General features: G+C 58.3%; 2 protein-coding genes across 2 annotated transcripts; one reads left to right on the top strand and one right to left on the bottom strand.

Annotated features, from left to right (window-relative positions):
- Nucleotides 1–4,004: 4,004 nt before the first annotated feature.
- LOC133280905 (acrosin-like) lies at nucleotides 4,005–6,855 on the bottom strand. Its single transcript, XM_061475961.1, has 5 exons — nucleotides 6,776–6,855; nucleotides 6,206–6,406; nucleotides 5,444–5,709; nucleotides 4,908–5,056; nucleotides 4,005–4,364 (listed from the first exon to the last, which is right to left on the bottom strand). Exons 1-5 carry the CDS (start codon nucleotides 6,853–6,855, stop codon nucleotides 4,005–4,007), a joined length of 1,056 nt encoding a protein of 351 aa, XP_061331945.1.
- Nucleotides 6,856–11,889: 5,034 nt separating this feature from the next.
- LOC133280904 (acrosin-like) lies at nucleotides 11,890–14,739 on the top strand. The gene is made up of 5 exons (XM_061475960.1): nucleotides 11,890–11,969; nucleotides 12,339–12,539; nucleotides 13,036–13,301; nucleotides 13,689–13,837; nucleotides 14,380–14,739. The coding sequence occupies exons 1-5, from the start codon at nucleotides 11,890–11,892 to the stop codon at nucleotides 14,737–14,739; spliced, it is 1,056 nt and encodes a 351-aa protein (XP_061331944.1).
- The last annotated feature ends 5,456 nt before the right edge of the window (nucleotides 14,740–20,195 follow it).

Below are 20,195 nucleotides of genomic sequence, written 5' to 3'. Positions count from 1 at the left end.
CCGGGCTTCTTGGGTTTCAGCCAATCCTGTTGTCTTCTTTTCCCGGGCTTCTCCACCTCTTGTTGGGGTCTTGTCTCCGGGTCAAGAAATATGATGTCTCTCACAAGTCTGACCGCCATCTTAGCCCCCATAAATTCCACTCCTGATGTGTTCATTTGTTCAGCGCACAGGTTTCACAACGTTCTGTAACAGGACATATCTCTAAGTTACCTAGCCCCCCTTTTTCTAAGCACATTCACGCACTTTAAACAATGAACAAAACATTTCTGTGCACAATATTGCGGTTGACCCAGGGGAATTATTCCCTTGGTTCTTCTTCCTCCTCACTGTGGTATTGACAGGGACACTTACCATACCCTTTGCACATAGCACAGTGATCACAAGGGATTCCATCTCCACACAAAGTGCAATGATCGCTAGGACCCCTGAGTTGCTGACACGAATCACTCTGATGTAACTCACAGATCCTCTTCGGGAAGGGGCTCTGGGTTTGCTGCTGTTGCCCAGGAGCTGCCCCATCTGCTTCTCTGCTCTTGTCTTCCTCAGAGCCTCGTTGGGGGAACAGCACCCGGAAGGGCAGCAAGAGGAGACCCAAAGAACTCACCCCTGTCCCTCCTGCTCGCACCCCCCAGCCAACGCAGCTCTTATGCTGATGGCTCCTGGATCCCTCCCCATGTCCCTAACCCGGTTACCAGATTTCTTCCTTCCTCTACGCCCTCCTTGCAGCCCCACCACGATCCCCTTCAGCCTTTCTGCTTCCCACAGTCACCCCCCAGTCCCTGCTCTCTCCCCCATTCCGTGTCCCCCATTCCGTGTCCCCTTTGCTTGCTCCCAGCTTCCAGTTCAACCTTCCAGGCTGCTCCTGGTTCCTCTGCCTCATTAAGGGGGGGGCTGTGGAGGAGGAGGCGGGGCGGGGGGAGCCCAGCGCTGCCTCCCGCAGCCGCCGGCAGTGACGGTTTTCCATGCTTGGATCCCGGCTGCGGAGGAGCTGGGAGAAAATCCATCTGCAGGGAGCAGCGTGGGGGCTCGTGCAGGGCCCTGGAGCCCCTGCCCCGTGTGGGCTCTGCACCCCAGGCACTGCTGACAGTTGATAGGGGCAGGGGCCTGCTGGCCCCATGGGCTGTCCCACAGCGTGGGGCCACAGGGCGGTCACTGCTCCAGCAGCCTGGGGATGCCAAGCATCACCTATGGTGCAGGGAAGTGTCCAGGCTGAGGTGGTTCTGGGGGTGAAACTGCTGCCTTTTGCCGGTGACACTGGTGCAGGACAGGTTGTGGGGACACCGGGCTGGATGGGGACAGAGAACTTCTTGGGTTAAATGGGGATGGGGCAGCAAGAGGTTGGCCCTCAGCGCTGCCCCAGTGCCACCACTGGGCCCCACCCCAACCAGTGGCTCTGGGTGCCCACAGCTTGCACCCCTGGCTGTTGCTATAACCTCCCCAGTCTGGATGCTGTCGGTGCCCCAGTGCTGGTGGCTGTGGTCCAGCAGGGCCTGGCTGCTGTCCCTGTGCTGCAGCTCTCAGGGAGCCTTTCCCAGCCATCAGATGCCACCTTGCTGCCAGCCTGTGCGACCTGTCCCCATCCTGTCCGCAGCATCCCTACAGTGACCCCCTGCCACCCAGCTTCATCCTGGCTGCCTCTTGTGGTAGCATCCGTGTGGACCCCATGTCTCTTACAGCCCTGTGCCTCCAAACCCCACTTTATCCATGCTCGTGCTGGGGCTCCATCAATCAGAAACTGCCTAAGCCAATGAAAACGAACAAAACCAACCCTCTTAATACAAGTTTCTCCCTCGTGCTCCTACCCTAGCAGATGAACAGGGAAAGAACAGTTCACTTTCTGCACTCACAACTGGGCTTGAGCTCTAGAAAGAAAATGCAGATCCAGATCCATTTTACAGTGTTAACAGAGGAATCTCTTGTGGCTGTAAAGAGCTCCTGGTTGTTGTACCCCCAGCATCCCCCGTGTGCCCAGGAACCGAGGCTGCCATTGCTGGAGCAGCTGAGGGAATGCCAGCCCCCACCCAGGCATCCCACAGCAGCCTGAAAGCACTCCTGGCTCTGGCACCCGGCAGGCACAGGGCGTCTTGTCCTGTCCATTGGCTGCAGATGCTCTCTTGTGGCTGGGCGGAAGCCACGGCAGGGGCAGTCCTGTTGTGAGGAAGAGGCAGAAGACAAGAGTGGAGGAGCCCATCCTGCAGGGACCCAGCGAGGTCCTTTACCTGTGGGAACACAAGCACAGCCTCGTCCCAGGTTCTTGAAGGGCAGGCGCCTTCCCATGCAGGACTTTCAGGATTACGCACTTTAACAGGAGCTCTCCCCTGCTCACAGCCTTAGAACCCGGCCCTGGCGCTGCACAGGAGCTCCATCCTCCATCCAGCCATTGAAACCAGCCCAAACAGAACGCACTTCCACTGTGCACGCTCGGGGGTTAACCCTGACCTGCCCTGTTCTGTTCCAGGCATCTGCTGTCAATGCCTCCTTTAGAACAGTGCCATCCCATGGGAATCTTTCTGCCTTTTGCCTTAGCATTTTCTAGCAGCTGCTGCGAACGGGCACGCTCCAACATCTCTTTTACAAGAGACAAATCCATACAAAATCCCAGGGAACCTCCCTATTAGACCCCTGCCAATGGGTGCTAGGACCCCCCCCCCATAGCATTACCTCATTGGACCCCTCCCATCGCTGCTGGCATCCCCCTATGGGACCCCCACTAATGGGTGCTGGGACCCCCCGCATGGGCTCTCCCATTGGACCTCCCTAATGGGTGCTGGCAAACCCCCCCATGGGATTCCTCATACTGGGTTCTGGGACCAACCCTTGAGAACCCCCGCCATGGGTTCTGGGATCTCTTCACGGTGCCCCCCCACACTGGCTGCTGGGACCCCGGCCTATGGGACCTCCCAATTGGACACCCACCAGTGGGTGTTGTGACCCCAACACCAGTGGGTGCTGTGACCCCCCCCAATGGGCTCTCCCTTAGGACCCCCACCAGCGGGTACTGGGACTCCCCCCAGAAAAACCTGCTGGAAATGGGTGCCCCCCCATCACACCCCCCCCACCCCCCCCGTAGCACCTCCCCAATGCCTGCTTCCAACCATGGCCCCCCTCAAAACCGGGACACACCCCCCCCCCCCCCCCAGTCCAGAACCACCCAACCCATTTTGGGGGGGGTCTCTCTGGACCTAAGTGTGTCCCCACTCCAAATCACCCCAGGGCTTGAAGCTTAAACCTCCTCCCCTTATGGACCCCCCTATGACATTAATGCCCCCCCTACCAGGGTGATGGATGAGGGTGTCCCCCCTTCATTGAGCTTTGAATGTTCACTATGGCGAGGGGGGTGGGGGAGGAGTAGGGGGGAGCGCACACGACACCCAATGGAAGAGACCCAAGGGGCACCCCCCCGGGTGCTGGGATGAGCTTAATGCCTTGTTGGGCAGATGTCCACTGAGCAGTGATGGAGGAGAGGGGGATGCCCTGAAAAAGTGGGATGCTCCAGTTGGATGCAGGGATGAAGTGGGATGCTCCAGCTGGATGCAGGGAAGAAGCAGAACCATGGAAGGTTGGGTTCTCCATCATTTGGGTGTGGAGAGCAGCCTTCAGCATGGATTGCAGCCATAGGACAAGGGGTGATGGGTTCCAACTGGAACAGGGAAGTTCAGGTTGGAGATAAGGAAGTGAGGGTGCTGGGACTCTGGGATGGGTTGGATGGAGAAGGACGGATGGGGCTCAGAGCAACCAGGTCTAATGGAAGCTGTCCCCCCTCCCTCTTCATGCCCTGTTTTAATGGTGGGGCAATGACTGGACTTGATGCTCCTGAAGGTCTTTCCCAACCTGGTTGATTTCCTGCTTCCCAGCTCCTGCTTCCCACTGTTCCCTGCCCTCCATCCCTCATCCCCATCCCTCCCCATGGACCAGAAGAAGAGGTGGGCATGCAAAGCATCCTCTCTGTGGGAAAATAAGGCAACTTTACTGAAGCTCGAGCCACGTGCAAGCGATGCCGTTCCTCAAGACTTCTCCCCCCTTAGAGCCTGCAGCAACTCCTGCACCCGAGTGATGAATTCCAACAGCACCCGGACTGGGAAGTAGCAGAAGCCACTGGTGCTCGAGGCCGTGGGCGCCGGCATCGTCTCCTGGACGGGGGTATGGGAGACGTGCTGGTGGCTCCATGTCGGGGGCGTCGCGGAGGCTGCCGCGGAGCGGAACGTCCTCAGCTGGTAGAGGATCCAGTCGTGGAAGTGCTGCGTCGAGGTGTAGACCCCCGGTTTCTTGGCCCTGGCGCAGCCGCGGCCCCAGCTCGTCAGCCCCACAACCCAGTAGAAGTTGGCGCGCTTCTCCCGGCACATGAGGGGACCGCCGCTGTCACCCTATGGAGGAGAAGGAGAGAGGATGAGGATGGGGATGGGTCGCCATGGCAATGCCGGAGGGGACCACCACTGTCAGCCTATGGGGACGGAAGGGTTCTCCTTCATCATTTGGGCGCGGAGAGGGACCTTCAGCATGGATTGGAGCCATAGGACGAGGGCTGATGGCTTCCCACTGGAACAGGGGAGTTTGGGTTGGAGATAAGAAGTTGTTCCCTATGAGGGTGGTGGGACACTGGCATGGGTAGGATGGAGAAGGATGGATGGGGCTTGGAGCTAGCTGGTCTAATGGAAGGCGTCCCTGCCCCTTGCTTAGAACTGGATGCTTTTAAGCTCCTTCCCAACCTAAAGCATTCCATGAATCCATGCTCATGACATGGTTTAGTGGTGGAATCTCGATGCTCTGAAAGCTCCAAGCTCTATGGTCCCTGCGCAGGGATGACGGACCAGGAGCCGGATGTGTTTCCGAAGCTGGGATAAAGGGGGATGCAGAGCAAGGCCCTGCAGATGGGAGAAGAGAAGGGAGCCCCAGTGGCACATCCCTACCTGGCAGGTGTCGATGCCACCCTGCGGGTACCCAGCGCAGAGGTTGTGTCTCTTGATGGCCCCTCGGTACCATTGGCTGCTATTGCAGAGCTTGACATTGATGAGGGGCACCTTGGCCTCCTGCAGGGCTGATGGGGACGATGCCCCCGCTGTGGGGACACAAAGGGGGTCAGGATTAGGGGGACAAGGGATGGATTTGAGGGTACTGGGGGCTGAGAAGCTCAATGGGAGCCGTCAACACCCCCTATGGCCTGGGCTGCATCCCCTTTGCTCTGCATCCTCAGCGTAAGGAGGACAGGGGAGGACCTTCAGCGATGGGCCAAGGGGTGATGGGTTCCAAGTGAACCAGGGATGCTCAGGTTGGAGAGAAGGAAGCGGTGGGACAGTGGGATGGGCTGGATGGAGAAGGCTGGGAGGCTCCATCCCCAGTCGGAGCATTCTCCAATAGACCTGGATGAGCTTTACCCTCCCTTCCATCCCATTCCATGAATCCATGACCCGGCATTCCAAGGCCAACGGGGCCGTCGGGCACTCACTCCTGGCCTCCGTCGCGCCCCATCCGCTGACGAAGCACTCGGAGAGCTGGGATAGCCTGAGCGTCGCATCGGGCAGGCAGGCGAGCTGCACGTGGTAGCCGCACTGCACCGGCTGGTCCAGCTCCAGCAAGGCGATGTCGAAGCCGCCGGAGATGCTGGTGTAATATTCATGGACCACGACCTGCCGGATCCAACGCTTCTGGGTCTCGGAATTGGCCCGAGCCAGGTCCGTGATTCCGACCATCACAAACCAATCCGTGGTGAAGCTGGGAGGCAGTGGAAGAGCAAGGGGTTAGAGCCGTAGGACAAGGGGTGATGGGTTCCGACTGGGAATTGCAGGGTGGAGATAGGGAAGGGATTCCCTATGAGGGCGCTGGGGTACTGAGATGGGATGGAAGGAGAAGGTTTGGATGCTCCATCCCTGGCAGTGCTCAAGGCAGGCTTGGAGCAAGCTGCCCTATGGACGGCATCCCTGCCCATGGCAAGCGGCTGGAAGTGGATGATCCCCAGCTCCTTTGCAACCCAACCCATTCCATGATCCATTCCATTCCATTCTATGGAGAAGAGGGGTGGGAAGCAGCCACATTCCTGCTGCTTCCCAAAGGAAAGCACTGCCCCAGCGCGCCTCAGGCTCAAGGGCTGTCAAGCTGGAAGCAGCCTTCTCCTGAGCGCTCTTCCCAGTGCATCCAGGATGGGGAAGGGGACGGGATGGGAGCTGCTCCTTGGCTATTCCCTATGGCTGGAATCCCTTCTCCCCCTTACTTTTGCCCGACGAAGCAGTGAGCGGCCGTGAGGACCCAGTGGGGGGTGATGAGGGACCCCCCGCAGATGTGCAAAGAGCCATTGGCCGTGGGGACCTGGATGCTGACCATCCATGGCCAGGCGCCCTGCTGCGCATCCACGCCTCCGACGATGCGCGACATCCCATAGTAATCAGCCATGGGACGGATACCGCAGGTCCCTCTGGAAGCACAAGCCCAACATTTGATGGTTAGGCATGAAGGGAGAGCATTGTCCGACCCCATAGGGTGCTGCAGGGACAAGGGACCCTATGGGGCGCCCAATAGATGAGCATCATCTTGCCCCATAGGGTGCTTCAGGGACAAGGGACCCTCTGAGGCGCCCAATAGATGAGCAGCATCTTGCCCCATAGGGTGCTTCAGGGTCAGGGGACCCTATGGGGTGCCCCATAGCTGCGCTTTGCCACCGCATGGGGTGATGGCAAGGAAGTGGTGCTCCCCCAAGGTCACCACCCCATTGGTGTGACCATGGTTGGGAGCAGCAGTATCTCCCTGTGGAATACCAGGAGCCCCAGAGCCTGGGGCCACTCACCCACAGCTGTCCCAGGAGCCATGCACCAGCCGGGCCAAGAGCAGCAGGATGAGGACACGGAGCAAAGCCCTCGCTGCCATCACTGCTAAGGGCGACACCAAGGAGCTGCCACCAAAGACCTGCAACCAAGGAGCTGCTACCAAGGAGCTGCAACCAAGGAGCTGCAACCAAGGAGCTGCTACCAAGGAGTTGCAAGCAAAGAGTGACTACCAAGAAGCTGCTACCAAGGAGCTGCTACCAAGGAGTTGCAACCAAGGAGCTGCAACCAAGGAGCTGCAACCAAGGCGCTGCAAGCACCACTGCGCCCAAAGCGCAACTGCCACAGGGATACGGGTGCTGGATGCAGGTCCCTTTGTGCTGGGGCTGATGTCATAGAGAGGCAGGTTCCATGGGAGGGAGGGGGGGGTCCATGGGGAGGCTTCCATGGGGGGATCCATAGGGGGTTCAATGCGGGGGGCATATGGAGATGGGCGTGGTTCTGATGGGCTTGGGGTGATCTGAATCCCTGTGGGATGCTCTGGAGCTCTGTGGAATGCTCTGGAGCCCTGTGGGCTGCTCTTCTTGTGGGATGCTGTGAATCCCTGTGGGATGCTCTTAACCCCTATTGGACACTCTGCTTTCAGGGTGCTCTGAATCCCTATGGGATGCTCTGGAGCCCTGTTGGATGCTCTGAATCCCTATGGGATGCTCTGTTTGTGGGATATTCTGGAGCTCCCTTGTGCCACCAGCTCATTCCTAAGATCCATATGTAATGTGTGGGGTTTGTTGATGAAGAAGTTTGGGGGGAAGGAGGCTCTCTGTGGCTGTCGTTATGTGAAACAGTTCTCCTTTCTGACTCTGTACCTGTTGTACTCTGCAAGTAATGGGGGGGGGGGAGGTCAGTTGTATTGTTGCGCGGGATTGTGAGAGAGAAAAGGGGGCTGGGTGGCTCGAAGTGGTGTCTTGTTGCAACGCTTGAGGGGAGGGGGCTGCGACGGGGAGGAGGCTGGCAGTGGACGCTTCTCGAAACCTCCCGAAACTTCTCGGTAATGAGACCCCTGCAAGAAAGGGAACCAATGGGGAAGAGCCACGTCAACATCCGAGTGAGGAGGGGCGACAGGATTGGCTGGGGCCTTGAACCGAAAAAGATAAAGGATCACCTCCCAGGGACGGCGTGTGCGCGTCTTGGGCAGAGCGGGGGACTCCCTGGGGCACTCAGCGCTGTTTTATCTGCTATCGCTTACTCAGTTTAGTAAAACCTATACTTGAAACCGCAATTGGCTACAATATTGATAACACATACACCAGAGAACATCCACACTGCAGCACAGGGGTGTGGGATCATGGAGTCATGGAGCCACGGAGTCGTGGAATGGGTCGGGTTGAAGGCACCTTAAAGCTCATGCAGCTCCAGCCCCTGCCATGGGCAGGGACGCCTTCCATAGAGCAGTATGCTCCAAGCCCCATCCAATCATGCCCGCTTCCAGGAACGGCCCACAAACTCCATTCCTTCTGCCCCAAGCCCTTTCCAATCCCTTCTTTTCCCACCCTCCCCCCCCACCGCCCCCCATGCCCCCGAGTTCCATGGTTTTGGCACCATTTGAACTCCCACCTCCCCTCCAAAGCTGTATGGACTTGTGCCCTGTAAAAGAGATGTTGGAGCGTGCCCATTCGCAGCAGCTGCTAGAAAACGCTAAGGCAAAAGGCAGAAAGATTCCAATGGGATGGCAGTGTTCTAAAGCAGGCGTTGAATTGCATCATGGGCAGACTCAGAACGATCAGACAGGTTCATGTAACACGTTCTGTCACAGCCTTGCCAACCGCGTCCTTGAGCTAATAGCACAAAGTCTATGGCAGCTCTGTGTTGAAGGGTAGCGTGTTTGACTGAATCGTTCTCTGTTAACAGACCATTGCTGGGGGTGAAAAACCTGCGGGGCAGAGGCTGGGTTTCTTCCCGCCTCTCACCGGGAGGAGTGGACCCCCCGCCGCCCCGCAGCACGCATACCACAAGAGGCAGCCAGGATGAAGCTGGGTGGCAGGGGGTCACTGTAGGGATGCTGCGGACAGGATGGGGACAGGTCGCACAGGCTGGCAGCAACATCAGAGTGATTCGTGTCAGCAACTCAGGGGTCCTAGCGATCATTGCACTTTGTGTGGAGATGGAATCCCTTGTGATCACTGTGCTATGTGCAAAGGGTATGGTAAGTGTCCCTGTCAATACCACAGTGAGGAGGAAGAAGAACCAAGGGAATAATTCCCCTGGGTCAACCGCAATATTGTGCACAGAAATGTTTTGTTCATTGTTTAAAGTGCGTGAATGTGCTTAGAAAAAGGGGGGCTAGGTAACTTAGAGATATGTCCTGTTACAGAACGTTGTGAAACCTGTGCGCTGAACAAATGAACACATCAGGAGTGGAATTTATGGGGGCTAAGATGGCGGTCAGACTTGTGAGAGACATCATATTTCTTGACCCGGAGACAAGACCCCAACAAGAGGTGGAGAAGCCCGGGAAAAGAAGACAACAGGATTGGCTGAAACCCAAGAAGCCCGGGAAAAGAAGACAACAGGATTGGCTGAAACCCAAGAAGCCCGGGAAAAGAAGACAACAGGATTGGCTGAAACCCAAGAAGCCCGGGAAAAGAAGACAACAGGATTGGCTGAAACCCAAGAAGCCCGGGAAACCCCAAAGTGTAAGAGACTATCACCAGCAGTTCCCGGTGTGCCGTCTCGCGCGGGGCGGGGCGGAGCGGAGCCTCCCCGGCGCACCCAGCGCTGCTTGCTTCTTGTCTCTCGATATTAATTACAGTAAAAATCAATTAAAACAGATTGGCGAGGTTCTTCTAACAGCACGATACGTGGAAAAACATTAAAACAGAAGCGGAAAATCGAGGTGCTGTGAACCTGCCCCACAGCCTGAATGCTCCACATCCCGTCCGGCACGAGGCGAACCGCGGGCTGGACGGCGGGGAGGAAAACGGCGCTCCCGCGGGAGCCCAGCGGAGGCTGCGGCGGCGGCTCCCCTCCGGCCGAGGGGCTGCGCCCGGTGGCGGCGGGACAAGGAGCTGCGGAGCACGGGCGCGCCGCCTCCACCTCCCCGCTGCCGCGAGCTCCCTCACTCGCCCGGCGGCGGCAGCAGCAGGCTCCGGCGGGCTCCCCCCATTGCCTGCCCGCGGGCAGAGGGCTCTGATACTCGCCCGCCCCTCGCCTTTGTGTGCTCCGGCAGGCGCCAAGATGCGCGCTGCGGGGCGGCGGGGGGTCCACTCCTCCCGGTGAGAGGCGGGAAGAAACCCAGCCTCTGCCCCGCAGGTTTTTCACCCCCAGCAATGGTCTGTTAACAGAGAACGATTCAGTCAAACACGCTACCCTTCAACACAGAGCTGCCATAGACTTTGTGCTATTAGCTCAAGGACGCGGTTGGCAAGGCTGTGACAGAACGTGTTACATGAACCTGTCTGATCGTTCTGAGTCTGCCCATGATGCAATTCAACGCCTGCTTTAGAACACTGCCATCCCATTGGAATCTTTCTGCCTTTTGCCTTAGCGTTTTCTAGCAGCTGCTGCGAATGGGCACGCTCCAACATCTCTTTTACAGGGCACAAGTCCATACAGCTTTGGAGGGGAGGTGGGAGTTCAAATGGTGCCAAAACCATGGAACTCGGGGGGCATGGGGGGCGGTGGGGGGGGAGGGTGGGAAAAGAAGGGATTGGAAAGGGCTTGGGGCAGAAGGAATGGAGTTTGTGGGCCGTTCCTGGAAGCGGGCATGATTGGATGGGGCTTGGAGCATACTGCTCTATGGAAGGCGTCCCTGCCCATGGCAGGGGCTGGAGCTGCATGAGCTTTAAGGTGCCTTCAACCCGACCCATTCCACGACTCCGTGGCTCCATGACTCCATGATCCCACACCCCTGTGCTGCAGTGTGGATGTTCTCTGGTGTATGTGTTATCAATATTGTAGCCAATTGCGGTTTCAAGTATAGGTTTTACTAAACTGAGTAAGCGATAGCAGATAAAACAGCGCTGAGTGCCCCAGGGAGTCCCCCGCTCTGCCCAAGACGCGCACACGCCGTCCCTGGGAGGTGATCCTTTATCTTTTTCGGTTCAAGGCCCCAGCCAATCCTGTCGCCCCTCCTCACTCGGATGTTGACGTGGCTCTTCCCCATTGGTTCCCTTTCTTGCAGGGGTCTCATTACCGAGAAGTTTCGGGAGGTTTCGAGAAGCCTCCACTGCCAGCCTCCTCCCCGTCGCAGCCCCCTCCCCTCAAGCGTTGCAACAAGACACCACTTCGAGCCACCCAGCCCCCTTTTCTCTCTCACAATCCCGCGCAACAATACAACTGACCTCCCCCCCCCCCATTACTTGCAGAGTACAACAGGTACAGAGTCAGAAAGGAGAACTGTTTCACATAACGACAGCCACAGAGAGCCTCCTTCCCCCCAAACTTCTTCATCAACAAACCCCACGCATTACATATGGATCTTAGGAATGAGCTGGTGGCACAAGGGAGCTCCAGAATATCCCACAAACAGAGCATCCCATAGGGATTCAGAGCATCCAACAGGGCTCCAGAGCATCCCATAGGGATTCAGAGCACCCTGAAAGCAGAGTGTCCAATAGGGGTTAAGAGCATCCCACAGGGATTCACAGCATCCCACAAGAAGAGCAGCCCACAGGGCTCCAGAGCATTCCACAGAGCTCCAGAGCATCCCACAGGGATTCAGATCACCCCAAGCCCATCAGAACCACGCCCATCTCCATATGCCCCCCGCATTGAACCCCCTATGGATCCCCCCATGGAAGCCTCCCCATGGACCCCCCCCTCCCTCCCATGGAACCTGCCTCTCTATGACATCAGCCCCAGCACAAAGGGACCTGCATCCAGCACCCGTATCCCTGTGGCAGTTGCGCTTTGGGCGCAGTGGTGCTTGCAGCGCCTTGGTTGCAGCTCCTTGGTTGCAGCTCCTTGGTTGCAACTCCTTGGTAGCAGCTCCTTGGTAGCAGCTTCTTGGTAGTCACTCTTTGCTTGCAACTCCTTGGTAGCAGCTCCTTGGTTGCAGCTCCTTGGTTGCAGCTCCTTGGTAGCAGCTCCTTGGTTGCAGGTCTTTGGTGGCAGCTCCTTGGTGTCGCCCTTAGCAGTGATGGCAGCGAGGGCTTTGCTCCGTGTCCTCATCCTGCTGCTCTTGGCCCGGCTGGTGCATGGCTCCTGGGACAGCTGTGGGTGAGTGGCCCCAGGCTCTGGGGCTCCTGGTATTCCACAGGGAGATACTGCTGCTCCCAACCATGGTCACACCAATGGGGTGGTGACCTTGGGGGAGCACCACTTCCTTGCCATCACCCCATGCGGTGGCAAAGCGCAGCTATGGGGCACCCCATAGGGTCCCCTGACCCTGAAGCACCCTATGGGGCAAGATGCTGCTCATCTATTGGGCGCCTCAGAGGGTCCCTTGTCCCTGAAGCACCCTATGGGGCAAGATGATGCTCATCTATTGGGCGCCCCATAGGGTCCCTTGTCCCTGCAGCACCCTATGGGGTCGGACAATGCTCTCCCTTCATGCCTAACCATCAAATGTTGGGCTTGTGCTTCCAGAGGGACCTGCGGTATCCGTCCCATGGCTGATTACTATGGGATGTCGCGCATCGTCGGAGGCGTGGATGCGCAGCAGGGCGCCTGGCCATGGATGGTCAGCATCCAGGTCCCCACGGCCAATGGCTCTTTGCACATCTGCGGGGGGTCCCTCATCACCCCCCACTGGGTCCTCACGGCCGCTCACTGCTTCGTCGGGCAAAAGTAAGGGGGAGAAGGGATTCCAGCCATAGGGAATAGCCAAGGAGCAGCTCCCATCCCGTCCCCTTCCCCATCCTGGATGCACTGGGAAGAGCGCTCAGGAGAAGGCTGCTTCCAGCTTGACAGCCCTTGAGCCTGAGGCGCGCTGGGGCAGTGCTTTCCTTTGGGAAGCAGCAGGAATGTGGCTGCTTCCCACCCCTCTTCTCCATAGAATGGAATGGAATGGATCATGGAATGGGTTGGGTTGCAAAGGAGCTGGGGATCATCCACTTCCAGCCGCTTGCCATGGGCAGGGATGCCGTCCATAGGGCAGCTTGCTCCAAGCCTGCCTTGAGCACTGCCAGGGATGGAGCATCCAAACCTTCTCCTTCCATCCCATCTCAGTACCCCAGCGCCCTCATAGGGAATCCCTTCCCTATCTCCACCCTGCAATTCCCAGTCGGAACCCATCACCCCTTGTCCTACGGCTCTAACCCCTTGCTCTTCCACTGCCTCCCAGCTTCACCACGGATTGGTTTGTGATGGTCGGAATCACGGACCTGGCTCGGGCCAATTCCGAGACCCAGAAGCGTTGGATCCGGCAGGTCGTGGTCCATGAATATTACACCAGCATCTCCGGCGGCTTCGACATCGCCTTGCTGGAGCTGGACCAGCCGGTGCAGTGCGGCTACCACGTGCAGCTCGCCTGCCTGCCCGATGCGACGCTCAGGCTATCCCAGCTCTCCGAGTGCTTCGTCAGCGGATGGGGCGCGACGGAGGCCAGGAGTGAGTGCCCGACGGCCCCGTTGGCCTTGGAATGCCGGGTCATGGATTCATGGAATGGGATGGAAGGGAGGGTAAAGCTCATCCAGGTCTATTGGAGAATGCTCCGACTGGGGATGGAGCCTCCCAGCCTTCTCCATCCAGCCCATCCCACTGTCCCACCGCTTCCTTCTCTCCAACCTGAGCATCCCTGGTTCACTTGGAACCCATCACCCCTTGGCCCATCGCTGAAGGTCCTCCCCTGTCCTCCTTACGCTGAGGATGCAGAGCAAAGGGGATGCAGCCCAGGCCATAGGGGGTGTTGACGGCTCCCATTGAGCTTCTCAGCCCCCAGTACCCTCAAATCCATCCCTTGTCCCCCTAATCCTGACCCCCTTTGTGTCCCCACAGCGGGGGCATCGTCCCCATCAGCCCTGCAGGAGGCCAAGGTGCCCCTCATCAATGTCAAGCTCTGCAATAGCAGCCAATGGTACCGAGGGGCCATCAAGAGACACAACCTCTGCGCTGGGTACCCGCAGGGTGGCATCGACACCTGCCAGGTAGGGATGTGCCACTGGGGCTCCCTTCTCTTCTCCCATCTGCAGGGCCTTGCTCTGCATCCCCCTTTATCCCAGCTTCGGAAACACATCCGGCTCCTGGTCCGTCATCCCTGCGCAGGGACCATAGAGCTTGGAGCTTTCAGAGCATCGAGATTCCACCACTAAACCATGTCATGAGCATGGATTCATGGAATGCTTTAGGTTGGGAAGGAGCTTAAAGCATCCAGTTCTAAGCAAGGGGCAGGGACGCCTTCCATTAGACCAGCTAGCTCCAAGCCCCATCCATCCTTCTCCATCCTACCCATGCCAGTGTCCCACCACCCTCATAGGGAACAACTTCTTATCTCCAACCCAAACTCCCCTGTTCCAGTGGGAAGCCATCAGCCCTCGTCCTATGGCTCCAATCCATGCTGAAGGTCCCTCTCCGCGCCCAAATGATGAAGGAGAACCCTTCCGTCCCCATAGGCTGACAGTGGTGGTCCCCTCCGGCATTGCCATGGCGACCCATCCCCATCCTCATCCTCTCTCCTTCTCCTCCATAGGGTGACAGCGGCGGTCCCCTCATGTGCCGGGAGAAGCGCGCCAACTTCTACTGGGTTGTGGGGCTGACGAGCTGGGGCCGCGGCTGCGCCAGGGCCAAGAAACCGGGGGTCTACACCTCGACGCAGCACTTCCACGACTGGATCCTCTACCAGCTGAGGACGTTCCGCTCCGCGGCAGCCTCCGCGACGCCCCCGACATGGAGCCACCAGCACGTCTCCCATACCCCCGTCCAGGAGACGATGCCGGCGCCCACGGCCTCGAGCACCAGTGGCTTCTGCTACTTCCCAGTCCGGGTGCTGTTGGAATTCATCACTCGGGTGCAGGAGTTGCTGCAGGCTCTAAGGGGGGAGAAGTCTTGAGGAACGGCATCGCTTGCACGTGGCTCGAGCTTCAGTAAAGTTGCCTTATTTTCCCACAGAGAGGATGCTTTGCATGCCCACCTCTTCTTCTGGTCCATGGGGAGGGATGGGGATGAGGGATGGAGGGCAGGGAACAGTGGGAAGCAGGAGCTGGGAAGCAGGAAATCAACCAGGTTGGGAAAGACCTTCAGGAGCATCAAGTCCAGTCATTGCCCCACCATTAAAACAGGGCATGAAGAGGGAGGGGGGACAGCTTCCATTAGACCTGGTTGCTCTGAGCCCCATCCGTCCTTCTCCATCCAACCCATCCCAGAGTCCCAGCACCCTCACTTCCTTATCTCCAACCTGAACTTCCCTGTTCCAGTTGGAACCCATCACCCCTTTTCCTATGGCTGCAATCCATGCTGAAGGCTGCTCTCCACACCCAAATGATGAAGGAGAACCCAACCTTCCATGGTTCTGCTTCTTCCCTGCATCCAGCTGGAGCATCCCACTTCATCCCTGCATCCAACTGGAGCATCCCACTTTTTCAGGGCATCCCCCTCTCCTCCATCACTGCTCAGTGGACATCTGCCCAACAAGGCATTAAGCTCATCCCAGCACCCGGGGGGGTGCCCCTTGGGTCTCTTCCATTGGGTGTCGTGTGCGCTCCCCCCTACTCCTCCCCCACCCCCCTCGCCATAGTGAACATTCAAAGCTCAATGAAGGGGGGACACCCTCATCCATCACCCTGGTAGGGGGGGCATTAATGTCATAGGGGGGTCCATAAGGGGAGGAGGTTTAAGCTTCAAGCCCTGGGGTGATTTGGAGTGGGGACACACTTAGGTCCAGAGAGACCCCCCCCAAAATGGGTTGGGTGGTTCTGGACTGGGGGGGGGGGGGGTGTGTCCCGGTTTTGAGGGGGGCCATGGTTGGAAGCAGGCATTGGGGAGGTGCTACAGGGGGGGGTGGGGGGGGTGTGATGGGGGGGCACCCATTTCCAGCAGGTTTTTCTGGGGGGAGTCCCAGTACCCGCTGGTGGGGGTCCTAAGGGAGAGCCCATTGGGGGGGGTCACAGCACCCACTGGTGTTGGGGTCACAACACCCACTGGTGGGTGTCCAATTGGGAGGTCCCATAGGCCGGGGTCCCAGCAGCCAGTGTGGGGGGGCACCGTGAAGAGATCCCAGAACCCATGGCGGGGGTTCTCAAGGGTTGGTCCCAGAACCCAGTATGAGGAATCCCATGGGGGGGTTTGCCAGCACCCATTAGGGAGGTCCAATGGGAGAGCCCATGCGGGGGGTCCCAGCACCCATTAGTGGGGGTCCCATAGGGGGATGCCAGCAGCGATGGGAGGGGTCCAATGAGGTAATGCTATGGGGGGGGGGTCCTAGCACCCATTGGCAGGGGTCTAATAGGGAGGTTCCCTGGGATTTTGTATGGATTTGTCTCTTGTAAAAGAGATGTTGGAGCGTGCCCGTTCGCAGCAGCTGCTAGAAAATGCTAAGGCAAAAGGCAGAAAGATTCCCATGGGATGGCACTGTTCTAAAGGAGGCATTGACAGCAGATGCCTGGAACAGAACAGGGCAGGTCAGGGTTAACCCCCGAGCGTGCACAGTGGAAGTGCGTTCTGTTTGGGCTGGTTTCAATGGCTGGATGGAGGATGGAGCTCCTGTGCAGCGCCAGGGCCGGGTTCTAAGGCTGTGAGCAGGGGAGAGCTCCTGTTAAAGTGCGTAATCCTGAAAGTCCTGCATGGGAAGGCGCCTGCCCTTCAAGAACCTGGGACGAGGCTGTGCTTGTGTTCCCACAGGTAAAGGACCTCGCTGGGTCCCTGCAGGATGGGCTCCTCCACTCTTGTCTTCTGCCTCTTCCTCACAACAGGACTGCCCCTGCCGTGGCTTCCGCCCAGCCACAAGAGAGCATCTGCAGCCAATGGACAGGACAAGACGCCCTGTGCCTGCCGGGTGCCAGAGCCAGGAGTGCTTTCAGGCTGCTGTGGGATGCCTGGGTGGGGGCTGGCATTCCCTCAGCTGCTCCAGCAATGGCAGCCTCGGTTCCTGGGCACACGGGGGATGCTGGGGGTACAACAACCAGGAGCTCTTTACAGCCACAAGAGATTCCTCTGTTAACACTGTAAAATGGATCTGGATCTGCATTTTCTTTCTAGAGCTCAAGCCCAGTTGTGAGTGCAGAAAGTGAACTGTTCTTTCCCTGTTCATCTGCTAGGGTAGGAGCACGAGGGAGAAACTTGTATTAAGAGGGTTGGGTTTGTTCGTTTTCATTGGCTTAGGCAGTTTCTGATTGATGGAGCCCCAGCACGAGCATGGATAAAGTGGGGTTTGGAGGCACAGGGCTGTAAGAGACATGGGGTCCACACGGATGCTACCACAAGAGGCAGCCAGGATGAAGCTGGGTGGCAGGGGGTCACTGTAGGGATGCTGCGGACAGGATGGGGACAGGTCGCACAGGCTGGCAGCAAGGTGGCATCTGATGGCTGGGAAAGGCTCCCTGAGAGCTGCAGCACAGGGACAGCAGCCAGGCCCTGCTGGACCACAGCCACCAGCACAGAGGCACCGACAGCATCCAGACTGGGGAGGTTATAGCAACAGCCAGGGGTGCAAGCTGTGGGCACCCAGAGCCACTGGTTGGGGTGGGGCCCAGTGGTGGCACTGGGGCAGCGCTGAGGGCCAACCTCTTGCTGCCCCATCCCCATTTAACCCAAGAAGTTCTCTGTCCCCATCCAGCCCTGTGCACCCACAACCTGTCCTGCACCAGTGTCACCGGCAAAAGGCAGCAGTTTCACCCCCAGAACCACCTCAGCCTGGACACTTCCCTGCACCATAGGTGATGCTTGGCATCCCCAGGCTGCTGGAGCAGTGATCGCCCTGTGGCCCCACGCTGTGGGACAGCCCATGGGGCCAGCAGGCCCCTGCCCCTATCAACTGTCAGCAGTGCCTGGGGTGCAGAGCCCACACGGGGCAGGGGCTCCAGGGCCCTGCACGAGCCCCCACGCTGCTCCCTGCAGATGGATTTTCTCCCAGCTCCTCCGCAGCCGGGATCCAAGCATGGAAAACCGTCACTGCCGGCGGCTGCGGGAGGCAGCGCTGGGCTCCCCCCGCCCCGCCTCCTCCTCCACAGCCCCCCCTTAATGAGGCAGAGGAACCAGGAGCAGCCTGGAAGGTTGAACTGGAAGCTGGGAGCAAGCAAAGGGGACACGGAATGGGGGACACGGAATGGGGGAGAGAGCAGGGACTGGGGGGTGACTGTGGGAAGCAGAAAGGCTGAAGGGATCGTGGTGGGGCTGCAAGGAGGGCGTAGAGGAAGGAAGAAATCTGGTAACCGGGTTAGGGACATGGGGAGGGATCCAGGAGCCATCAGCATAAGAGCTGCGTTGGCTGGGGGGTGCGAGCAGGAGGGACAGGGGTGAGTTCTTTGGGTCTCCTCTTGCTGCCCTTCCGGGTGCTGTTCCCCCAACGAGGCTCTGAGGAAGACAAGAGCAGAGAAGCAGATGGGGCAGCTCCTGGGCAACAGCAGCAAACCCAGAGCCCTTCCCGAAGAGGATCTGTGAGTTACATCAGAGTGATTCGTGTCAGCAACTCAGGGGTCCTAGCGATCATTGCACTTTGTGTGGAGATGGAATCCCTTGTGATCACTGTGCTATGTGCAAAGGGTATGGTAAGTGTCCCTGTCAATACCACAGTGAGGAGGAAGAAGAACCAAGGGAATAATTCCCCTGGGTCAACCGCAATATTGTGCACAGAAATGTTTTGTTCATTGTTTAAAGTGCGTGAATGTGCTTAGAAAAAGGGGGGCTAGGTAACTTAGAGATATGTCCTGTTACAGAACGTTGTGAAACCTGTGCGCTGAACAAATGAACACATCAGGAGTGGAATTTATGGGGGCTAAGATGGCGGTCAGACTTGTGAGAGACATCATATTTCTTGACCCGGAGACAAGACCCCAACAAGAGGTGGAGAAGCCCGGGAAAAGAAGACAACAGGATTGGCTGAAACCCAAGAAGCCCGGGAAAAGAAGACAACAGGATTGGCTGAAACCCAAGAAGCCCGGGAAAAGAAGACAACAGGATTGGCTGAAACCCAAGAAGCCCGGGAAAAGAAGACAACAGGATTGGCTGAAACCCAAGAAGCCCGGGAAACCCCAAAGTGTAAGAGACTATCCCCAGCAGTTCCCGGTGTGCCGTCTCGCGCGGGGCGGGGCGGAGCGGAGCCTCCCCGGCGCACCCAGCGCTGCTTGCTTCTTGTCTCTCGATATTAATTACAGTAAAAATCAATTAAAACAGATTGGCGAGGTTCTTCTAACAGCACGATACGTGGAAAAACATTAAAACAGAAGCGGAAAATCGAGGTGCTGTGAACCTGCCCCACAGCCTGAATGCTCCACATCCCGTCCGGCACGAGGCGAACCGCGGGCTGGACGGCGGGGAGGAAAACGGCGCTCCCGCGGGAGCCCAGCGGAGGCTGCGGCGGCGGCTCCCCTCCGGCCGAGGGGCTGCGCCCGGTGGCGGCGGGACAAGGAGCTGCGGAGCACGGGCGCGCCGCCTCCACCTCCCCGCTGCCGCGAGCTCCCTCACTCGCCCGGCGGCGGCAGCAGCAGGCTCCGGCGGGCTCCCCCCATTGCCTGCCCGCGGGCAGAGGGCTCTGATACTCGCCCGCCCCTCGCCTTTGTGTGCTCCGGCAGGCGCCAAGATGCGCGCTGCGGGCGGCGGGGGGTCCACTCCTCCCGGTGAGAGGCGGGAAGAAACCCAGCCTCTGCCCCGCAGGTTTTTCACCCCCAGCAATGGTCTGTTAACAGAGAACGATTCAGTCAAACACGCTACCCTTCAACACAGAGCTGCCATAGACTTTGTGCTATTAGCTCAAGGACGCGGTTGGCAAGGCTGTGACAGAACGTGTTACATGAACCTGTCTGATCGTTCTGAGTCTGCCCATGATGCAATTCAACGCCTGCTTTAGAACACTGCCATCCCATTGGAATCTTTCTGCCTTTTGCCTTAGCGTTTTCTAGCAGCTGCTGCGAATGGGCACGCTCCAACATCTCTTTTACAGGGCACAAGTCCATACAGCTTTGGAGGGGAGGTGGGAGTTCAAATGGTGCCAAAACCATGGAACTCGGGGGGCATGGGGGGCGGTGGGGGGGGAGGGTGGGAAAAGAAGGGATTGGAAAGGGCTTGGGGCAGAAGGAATGGAGTTTGTGGGCCGTTCCTGGAAGCGGGCATGATTGGATGGGGCTTGGAGCATACTGCTCTATGGAAGGCGTCCCTGCCCATGGCAGGGGCTGGAGCTGCATGAGCTTTAAGGTGCCTTCAACCCGACCCATTCCACGACTCCGTGGCTCCATGACTCCATGATCCCACACCCCTGTGCTGCAGTGTGGATGTTCTCTGGTGTATGTGTTATCAATATTGTAGCCAATTGCGGTTTCAAGTATAGGTTTTACTAAACTGAGTAAGCGATAGCAA

This window comes from Pezoporus flaviventris, unplaced genomic scaffold, assembly GCF_033815535.1.
Source record: "Pezoporus flaviventris isolate CSIRO_AGI_PZ_B2104156 unplaced genomic scaffold, CSIRO_AGI_Pfla_v1 ptg000091l, whole genome shotgun sequence".
Taxonomy (NCBI): Eukaryota; Metazoa; Chordata; class Aves; order Psittaciformes; family Psittacidae; genus Pezoporus; species Pezoporus flaviventris.
The sequence above is the reverse complement of the archived record's forward strand: the minus strand, read 5'-3'. Positions and strand labels throughout refer to the sequence as shown.